At 39.8% G+C, this 10,486-nt stretch overlaps 1 protein-coding gene and 1 pseudogene across 3 annotated transcripts in view; one reads left to right on the top strand and one right to left on the bottom strand.

Moving 5' to 3' along the window:
• Positions 1 to 3,596, bottom strand: part of NAALAD2 (N-acetylated alpha-linked acidic dipeptidase 2) — a gene marked incomplete at both ends in the record, with an annotated part of 48,631 nt that extends 45,035 nt beyond the window's left edge. For both annotated transcript variants that reach the window (XM_079707572.1, XM_079707571.1), the window contains 2 exons: positions 2,720 to 2,831; positions 3,515 to 3,596. In XM_079707572.1, the coding sequence (XP_079563698.1) occupies positions 2,720 to 2,831; positions 3,515 to 3,596 (194 nt within the window). The remainder of the gene's footprint in view (positions 1 to 2,719; positions 2,832 to 3,514) is intronic.
• LOC307055565 (heterogeneous nuclear ribonucleoprotein A1-like) lies at positions 3,595 to 5,359 on the top strand (annotated as a pseudogene). Its single transcript has 3 exons — positions 3,595 to 3,709; positions 4,252 to 4,601; positions 4,765 to 5,359. The product of its transcript is annotated as a heterogeneous nuclear ribonucleoprotein A1-like (transcript).
• The last annotated feature ends 5,127 nt before the right edge of the window (positions 5,360 to 10,486 follow it).

A 10,486-nucleotide genomic window follows, 5' to 3' on the forward strand; every position in this document is an offset into this window, starting at 1 on the left:
GAATAGACATTTCACTGAAGATGGTATACAGATGGCAAATAAGCACAGGAAAAGATGTTCAATATCATTAGGTACTAAGGAATGTAAATTAAAACCTGCCAATGCAGGGGATGCAGGTTCGTGCCCCGGTCCGGGAGGATCCCACATGCCGCAGAGCGGTTTGGCCCATGAGCCATGGCCACTGAGCCTGCATGTCCGGAGCCTGTGCTCTGCAGTGGGAGGGGCCACAGCAGTGAGAGGCACATGTACCAAAGGAAAAAAAAAAAAAAAAAAAAAGAGTAATAATTCCAATGAAAAATATAAAATGATATAGCCATACTATAGTTTGGCAGATTCTTCAACAACTAAAAGTGTACTTTTCCTACAAACAAGCAATTTTCACTCTGAGGTATTTATCCCAGAAAAATGAAGACCTATGACTACATAAAAGCTGTACATGAATGTTAATGGCAGCTTCATTCATAACCACCAACAAATGGAAGCAAAACAAATGTCCCTCAGTGGGTGAAAAGTTAAACTGTAGTACATCCCTATGATGAATGAAGAGACTGAAAGACTCTTCTAAATTTATCTACAGATTCAATGCAATTTTAATCAAAGTTCCAGCAGGCTTTTTTTTTGGTAGGAATTGAGAAGTTGATTCTAAAATTTATTTGGATATGCAAATGACTTAAAACAGTTAAAGCAATTTTTAAAAAGAAAAATTTGTAGGATTAACTCTACCTGATTTTCAGACTTACTATTAAGGTAGACTAAACCAGACAGTGTGGTGCTGAGATATATAGATTAATAGATCAATAGAAGAAAATATAAAATCAAAAAAATAGGCCATGGATTTATGGTCAAGTGATTTTGGACCAAGTACCAAGGCAATTCAACAGGGAGAGAAAAGTTTTTAAACAAATCTTGCAGGAATAATTAAATCATTGTATTTAAAAAATCATCAGCTTACATCATACCGCACACAAAAATTAACTTGAAGTGGATCATTGACCTAAATGTGCAAGCTAAAATTACAAAACTTCTAAAAAAAAATAATATAAGAAAATTTTCACAACTTCTCATAGGCCTAGATAGGACGCAGAGTATGAAACATAAGACAAAAATTGTTCAACTGGAATTTATCGAAATTAAATATCTCTGCCCTTCAAAAACTCCACTAGGAAAACAAAAAAAGCCAACCATAGAACAGAAGAAAAATATTCACAAAAATGTCTGACAAAAGAATGTATAAAGAAAGAACTCCTATACTCAATAATAAATCAAAACAATTTAAAAATTTTTTAAAAAGTGAACAGAGACCCTATAAAACAAGACATACAAATGTCCAATAAGTGCATGAGAAGAGGGGTGGGATAGGGAGGGTGGGAGGGAGGGAGACGCAAGAGGGAGGAGATATGGGGATATATGTATATGTATAGCTGATTCACTTTGTTATACAGCAGAAACTAACACACCATTGTAAAGCAATTATACTCTAATAAAGATGTTAAAAAAAAGAAAATGCAAATTAAAACCACAATGAGATACTAGTACACACCCACTAAAATGGTTAAAATGAAAATAACTGACAATACTAAGTTAGGAATGTAAAATGGTACAACCATTTTTGGAACCTGTTTGTCATTTTCTTAAAAAGTTAAACACATGCTTATCATCCAACATTCAAAAAGAAATGAACTCATAGGTAAACATATGCTCATAGCAACTTTGTTCACAATAATCAAAAACTAAAAACAACCCGAGATCCATCAACTATATATTGGAGTCTCTCCATTCAATAGAATACTACTCAGCAATAAAAAGCAATAAACTACAGATACATGCAACAACCTGGATGAATTCCAAAATCATTCATTATGCTGAGTGAAAGACACAAAAAAGCACATACTGTATGATTCTATTTATATAATGTTCTAGAAAATATAAAGGAGTCCAAAGGAAGGGAGTTGAAGGGAGGAATAAACTGCAAAGGCATGATGTAAATTTTCTGTATCTTAATTGAGGAGGTGGTTTGCTGAGCATACTGTGCATCTGTCAATACTCTCAAATCATAGGCTTTATATGGATGCAGTTTATTTTATGTAAATTATAATTCAATAAATTTTTTTAATGATACTCCTTTGAAAGAGTCGGAATATAGAAATAAATGTAATAACTGCCTTCAAGGAATTCATACTCACTCCCCTGAATAAATGTCACTCCTCTTGCTAAGAAACTGGTGGGTTTGCACTGATCCTTTTGCTTTCACTTTGTCCTATTTGTGTTACTTAAGTTTGCAACACAGGATAAAGGTTTAATTTGTAGTGGACAGAATCTGAAACTTTAATCTCCTTTCCTCTAAATCAGAGTTTACAACCATCTTACTCTTCCTGGCAGAATATGACATTTAAATAAAATTCCTGATTAAACCCAGGCACGGGGAACAAAGAATAACATTGAGTTGCAGTCCAAAGTACATGAAGTTGAAACATCTCTTAATAAAGCAACCAGATACTTTTTCTGCAGATGAAGTTGGGGAAGAAAGTCTCCTTCAACATTCAAGTAGATTTTACTCTAAGAGTGGGATAAAGGAACATTTAAACTACCATGAATTAATGTGATATCATATAATTTCACACAAAGGTTACCCACATGAATAAAATCAGTTTTCATACAGTTCTCACTCTGCAATATTTTAAACACTATTTTTAAGATCAAGTATACAAAACAAACTTACCGAAGAAATGATTTAATATTTTCAGCTTTCATCTCAGACACCAGTTTCCACCTTAGATTTTGGTGAGTGTCCCCTGAAGTGGCTGTTTCTTTGAGAGGCTTACTAAGCCAGCCTGGGAGGAGAATACATACACATATGCATACTACATACACAAGAAATTGCTTTTGACTTTTATAAAAACTAGAAGCCAAAGGGGAAGAAGGGAAAAAAAAAAAAGCCCTTACCTAAGAAACAGATCATGGTGAGCTGTACAAAAAATTCATACCAAATGCAGAAAACCTTCAAATTCTGATGTGTAACTGAGTTGGTTAAACGAGTTTTAGGTGAGGGCTATTCTTTTCATTTTCCCATGAGTTATGCATCAAGGCACGGGTCCTTATCTTTCTTGTTCTCCCATAAGGGTTAAGTTCATAGCACAGTGTCTGACACACAGGGAGCATTCGACAAATATTTATGTAATAAATTATTACAGAAGGGCAGTTGAAAGTTTTCACTCATTAATGGTCTTGGAAATGAAATCATCTTTTTGACCCCTGCGGATAGTGGCAACTCTAAATCGTCTTAACAACTGCCCTTAACAGTACCCTGAACTCAGCGAGCATTTAATAAATTTGAATTTCTGGCACACTTCATTAGGAAGGCCGAAATGCATTCCACTCAGTTTCCGGTTTGGCTGAAATTGGCGGAGCTCAGCCGGCCCGGCGCCCAGCGCGCAGCCCAGCTCTTCAGCCCCAGGCCCTCCCGCTTTTCTCCGGGGAGGCTGGAGGGATCCGGGGAAGGGGTCGGTACACTTACCCACCATAAATCCACCCAGGAAAGATGCCAGAGCTGCAACCAAGCACATCCAAAGGTACAGACGACCCCTGGACTTGGCCATGGCTTTCTCGGGACTGAGCAGGAGGCGCTGGCTACCGGAGCGAGCCTCGGGAATGAGGGCGAACAGAGAGAGCGCGCACGGGAACGCGGGGAACGCCCAGGTTGCGGCAGACCGTGGCCTCCGCTGACCTTCCTCAAAGCCCTGCCTCTGCTCTCCAGGTGGGTCCAGAGGCGAATGGAAACCGGCCCCAAACTCCTGGCTCCTGCGATCCTCAGGGGGGCTCGAGGGGAGAGAGGAAGCCCTGCAGGAGGAGGACACATTCTGCTTGCTGGCAGGCAACGTCCATTGATCCTGGACAAAGTCTGTGTTTCGGGGGGACTACTGAAAATGTCCCTACTTGTTCCCTAAAGAGCTCTACTTACCACCCTCATTCCAGGAGTTGCCAGATGCATTTAACTACAGCTTTTTCTTCCCTGTTTATTGCCCTGCTGCCAGATTCTGACTAATTTATAACTGGTCACACTTGGGCAGCATTTCTGGTCCTGGCTGCTCTGGGATAACACATTAGTTTCTCAACCACATACAACCTCAAAACTGATGGGAGATACGTTCGATAGATTACTCCTTTCTGCTCGTGGACGCCGCCTTAAGCGTCGTTGACGTCTCCCCCCCCCCCCCCCCCCCCCCGCCTCCACTGCCGTCATGTCTAAGTAAGAGTCACCCAAAGAGCCCGAACAGCTGCGGGAGCTCTTCATAGGAGGTTTGAGCTTTGAAACAACGGATGCGAGTCTGAGGAGCCATTTTGAGCAGTGGAGAATGCTCACAGATTGTGTGGTAATGGGGGGTCCAAACACCAAACGCTCCAGAGGCTTCGGGTTTGTCACATATGCCACTGTGGAGGAGGTGGATGCAGCCATGAATGCAAGGCCACAGAAGGTGGATGGAAGAGCTGTGGAACCAAAGAGGGCGGTCTCAAGAGAAGATTCTCAAAGACCTGGTGCCCACTTAACTGTGAAAAAGATTTTGTTGGTGGCATTAAAGAAGACACTGAAGGGGGCTTCCCTGGTGGCGCAGTGGTTGAGAGTCCGCCTGCCGATGCAGGGGACACGGGTTCGTGCCCCTGTCCGGGAGGATCCCACATGCCGCGGCGCAGCTGGGCCCGCTGAGCCTGCGCGTCCGGAGAGAGGCCACAACAGTGAGAGGCCCGCGTACCGCAAAAAAAAAAGAGATTATTTTGAACAGTATGGGAAAACTGAAGTGATTGAAATCAAGACTGATCGAGGCAGTGGCAAAAAGAGAGACTTTGCTTTCGTAACCTTTGATGACCATGACTCTGTAGACAAGATTGTCATTCAGAAATACCAAACTGTGAATGGCCAGAACTGTGAAGTAAGGAAAGCCCTATCTAAGCAAGAGATGGCTAGTGCCTCATCCAGCCAAAGAGATCGAAGTGGTTCTGGAAACTTTGGTGGTGGTCATGGAGGTGGTTTTGGTGGGAATAACAACTTGGTCGTGGAGGAGACTTCAGTGGTCGAGGTGGCTTTGGTGGCAGCCACGGTGGTGGTGGATATGGTGGCAGTGGGGATGGCAGTAATGGATTTGGTAATGATGGAAGCAGTTTTGGAGGTGGTGGAAGCTACAATGATTTTGGCAGTTACAACAATCAATCTTCAAATTTTGGACCCATGAAAGGAGGAAACTTTGGAGGCAGAAGTTCTGGCCCCTATGGTGGTAGAGGCCAATACTTTGCCAAGCCCCGAAACCAAGGTGGCTATGGTGGTTCCAGCAGCAGCAGTAGCTATGGCAGTGGCAGAAGGTTTTGATTACTGCCAGGAAACAAAGCTTAGCAGGAGAGGAGAGCCAGAGAAGTGACAGGGAAGCTACAGGTTTCAACAGATTTGTGAACTCATCCAAGCACAGTGGTGGCAGGGCCTAGCTGCTACAAAGAAGACATGTTTTAAACAATACTCATGTGTATGGGCAAAAAAACTCGAGGACTGTATTTGTGACTAATTGTATAACAGGTTATTTTAGTTTCTGTTCTGTGGAAAGGGTAAAGCATTCCAACAAAGGGTTTTAATGTAGATTTTGGGTTTTTTTGCACCCATGCTGTTGATTGCTAAATGCAATAGTCTGATCATGACGCTGAATAACTGTCTTTAAAAAAAAAACAAAACTGATGGGATTGGGCTCTTTTGTCTTCCTTTACCCAAACAAGTCTCCAAATTTCTGAAATTGTCAGTTTCTTCTTCTGTAACTGGGGTTTTTCCCGATCTCACTAGAATGTTGTAGGTTCAAATTAATAAGATTAACCACTGAAAGTGCCTTGCACCCTAACTGATGGTGGTTTCTCAACAAATGTCATCCTCCCTAACCTCCCCCTCCTATCACGTTTACCTCAGCATTTCTTTTTAAAAGTGATTAAAAGGTTTACAAGGCAGTACTTGTAAATAGGACACCATTATCCATCCATTTTACCCTGGAGGAAATCTTTAGCAATTCATGACTGGATTCCTCCTATCCAACCAAAAGCAATTTTGCAGCCGGAGCAAAGGTGCCTACTGGGTGGAATATGAACAGGAGAGTACATCTCTGGTTATGAAACTGAGAAGGACCCTGTGGGGTTCCCCGGTACAAATCCTTTCTGTGTCGCTCTTTTCTTGTTTGTAGGAAATTGGCTTCATTCAGCCTCCTTGACCTTCCCTGAGTTCCAAAGGGCAAGTTCAAACAGTTGCTAGTCAGGGAAGGGAAATAACACAGAAACTAGGGAGGAGCAGTCAAGAAACAACAGTGCAGCCTTGGGGCAGTGTCCTTGAGGGACACAGTGTCTTGAGGGAATATATATAGCAATATCTTTGAGTTCTTCTGAAAAACTAGGGCCCCCACCCAGGTAGAGGATGGCAACTTCAGGCTGAGAGCAAGATTCCTGCAGCACTGCCCTGTTACCTTATCACCAACCAATGAGAACAAAGCCACACACCCTGCAGCCCTCACCCCAAATTTTACCTATAAAAACTTCTCCCTCCAAATAATTGGGGAGTTCGGTGTTTTTGAGCATGAGCCATCCATTCTCCTTGCTTGGCCCTACAATAAACCTTTCTCTGCTCCAAAATTCTGACGTTTCAGTTTATTTGGCCTCACCGTGTATCAGGCACACGAACTTTTTTCAATAACAGTTATACCCCCAATCTTCACTGCATTGTCTGAGGCACTGATAATCTTAGATAAGGTTTGCTCCTAAAAAGTTGCCAGGAGAGTCTAATTTCTTTTTCTTGCACTGCAATTGTTGATAAATGTATTTAATGGTTTTTCCTTCAGAAATTTTGTAGAAGAAATATAGGTTTCTGATAACTTTCATACCATACTACTGAACTGGGTAACAAATTACAGAACTCTAATTGAAAAAATGATGGCTTCCTAAAACTGCTAACAACAGATCAAGATCAACAAGAATCAATTACATTAATGATTGAATGAACTGATGAATATTATTATAATTTTTATGACTTTTTGTTTGAAATATTACTGGTTTTTTAATCTTTCATTTTCAGATATGAGGAAACCTTTCCTCTTGTGTAATGACATACAGCAACTTAGTAAATCATACTTTTGTATAATACCTTTGTATTTACATAAAGTCACTAATAATCTGCTCTCCTTGTAACAGGGCACAATTGGAAACATTGTTTACATTAACAAGGCTTTGACTGGAAGGCAATATTTGAGAATATGCATTGAATCAGATATGACCAGACAGCTTTAAGGAACTAAGATTGACTTTATGAAGCTATAAAGCCCCTTAGAAAACCAGCCTGGTACCTTGCTTACTTACAGTGTTCCCAGCAGCCTTACCAGGTAAGAATGGTCGCTTCCTGGCAGATGCAAGAACCTCAGGGTATTTTGGGAACCTCAAGAAGAGAGAAATTCACCCAAATCTACAGGTATTACATGCAAGTGTGATGGCAAATACTTGGCCTGGTTTGCTGGCCTTGAGAGCTACTAAAAATTCAGTCTGGGACTTCCCCGGTGGTCCAGTGGTTAAGACTCCATGCTTCCACTGCAGGGGGCACAGGTTTGATCCCTGGCTGGGGAACTAAGATCCTGCATGCTGTGCTGTGTGGCCAAAAAAAGAGCCTAAGTGCTCAATTGCTATTCTTGCTGGACTTAAGTAAATAATCGGCCAATTTTAATGAAACTAAACTTATTTGGCAACCAAATTAGTTTTATTTTGGCTTTCATTGGTAGAAATGAGAGTGATTTTAAAGAGAAAAAATTGCGTTTCAGCAAAAACTCTAATACACAGTTATGAATATTAGATTTGAGTTCTATCAATCATCTTTGAAGTTTTGCTCTTCCACCTAAAAACTGGACTGGGTTCTGAATTCTTCTAGTCTCCTCAAATATTTGGCAACAACTGTTCAAACTAATGTTTCCAATTTTTCTCCCCCTTTTGACTTGGAATCATTTAGAACTAAAGCTGAACAACTTGATATAAACTTAAGAGAGATCATCACAATAGCCCATGTTTAGACAATCTCTGTGCCTGTCACTTTGTAAGCCACTCAGAAAGTTTACCTGAACACCTGATGACATCATCAGAGACATTTCAAACTACAAAAGATGCTTCAACCTTAAGATCTAGAAATCTTCTCCACTGGCAACTCTCATGACTCAGACACTGGGTTTACAATTTGCTCCAACCATTAACCTTTGTTTATCTTTTGTCTCCGTAGAAATGCATCTTAAATACCTGATTGCTTACACCCTATAGGGCTAACTTTGAGAGCCCACTTGCATCACTGCCTCCTGAAATGAGTAACGGACCTGACCTATTGTCAGAACTAAGAAACTGGCTCAGTGAGATAAAGCAATCTATCAACCCAACTTCTGGACTGTGAAATCTCTTAAAAGAAGTTTCAAAGGCAAGACTGTAGTAGAGCAAAGTTTGCCACCTCAAAATGTCTCTTTGGCATGGGTACTATTTCTAGATGAAAACAATCAAGGCCCCAAAGACTCAGGAATAAACTTTGATCTTCCTCCTAACTGCCTAAAAGAAGGTAGTTAGAGGACCTGTTGCAGGAATGGAGCTATCAAGCAGATAACTATAGGATGAATAGGTTTGGTACACTGGAAGGAACCTGTAAAAATCTGTTAAAATTCCTCTCTGTGTCCCATTGTCTCTGCCTGGCTAAGCAAACTTTTTTTTTTTACTACACATCTGCTTTCTATCTCCATGTGAATTACTTTCCTCCCCTTTGAAGTCCCAAACTACTTCCCCCTGTTGTCTTTAGCTAAAGATGGTATTTAAGGTGAGGGTTTTGGCCATTTGGGGGAATTACTCAATTCTTCTGGTTCTCTCCCATCTATACATGTTTTTAAAAAATGACTAAGTTATTTGTGAAATTTTTTTTCCTACTCCTATCTCAATTTTTATAGCTAATTATATGTTGCCTAATAGAAGAGATCAGTGTATTAATTAGCACAGTTTCCCAACTTGATTAATATTCCCAAATTAAAATTAGATTATTTGTTCATTCAACCAGGCTATAGCATTCCAGACATTGTGAAAAATTCTGAAGATATGGTCCTTGCCTTTAGGAAGCCTACAACAATGAGAAGGCAAATATTGAATAGGTAATTAAATGTAAGAAGTTCTAAGAAGGAGCAGTATTACCTTAAATGTGAAGGTTGTCTCTGCCTTAATAGGTGGCATCTGCAATCTTTATCTTGGCAATCCATTGTAAATAGTCCAGTTAGCTGGTTCAGCAAGCCTTTCACCTTTGTAAAAATATAGACACAGAGTCATTATGTCATCTTCTTAATTAAGCATATAAAAGAATGCTGCTACCACAGTTTCTAATTATTAGCATCTTAGAAGATATTTGCATCTTACAAAGCACACTTAACAAAGCAACATTTTGATTTATGCCAACCCCTTTCAGTCTTTCCTGCAAAGCTAAAAACTATATAGGAAATTTTAGTATTGGAAAATCAATCTCTCAGTAAAAGTATTTAACACATTTTATCTGCTCAGTATTCAGAGTCTCTAACATGACAGGATCTCACTATCTTCTCCATTCATGAAGTTAAATTGTTCTTATATAATCTTTTTTTCCCTTCTCCTCTCACATCCTAGAAGAGGCAATCTTGTAACTTCAAAGTCTAAATCCTATCAAATGGGTCACAGCAAGGTTTGAAAACAAAGTGACTTGTGTACTAATAAAGCAGTATACGTAAGTTTCTTAATAAACATACCAATAATTAAGATTTAATAGAGAAGAAATAATATCTAGTGTCAAATTTCACATTTTCCCTGAAGATATTGCATTATCTTTCATAAAAGAGGGATCGCCTAGATGCTCACTGTACAGATATAGACATGATGCCATTAATGATGTCACAAGGTGATAGGATGATCTGGTCATTGAGATAGCAACATTCTCTTCCCAAAAAAGTGAAAAGTTAATGTCATGATGGCTGAGATTCATGACAAAAAATACATTCCAATTGAGTATTTCTAAAATCCTGGGTCCAAAAACTGCCCAAAATTAGTTTCAAACTTAAGATGTGAGAATGTTAGTATATTGTACAATAAACCATAACACATAAAGCAGGTGAGAAGTGAGACAGGAGTATAGTGTGAAAAGTGTAAAAGACTAATAAAAGTAAGTGAGAAGAAATTTTAAAAGAAAAGCAGAAAACCATGATTGGATGATTTCCTCCTGATGTCACAATTACTCTACTCAACAGTAAATGTAGGAATTAGAAAAGATCCACCAAGTTAAAGTGTAAAACAGAGAGAGGGCTGCCACCCATGTCCTCCTATCAATATAGGGTGTGTGTACCATGATGCTAACATTCCAGGTGGTACCTTGGCACTGGTAAGTTATATTTATTTGGCCTTTAAACCATGTTTTCCTATCCAGTGTTTCTCATCCCTTATAGTTAAC

Source organism: Hyperoodon ampullatus (assembly GCF_949752795.1).
Source record: "Hyperoodon ampullatus genome assembly, chromosome: 7".
Lineage (NCBI taxonomy): Eukaryota > Metazoa > Chordata > Mammalia > Artiodactyla > Ziphiidae > Hyperoodon > Hyperoodon ampullatus.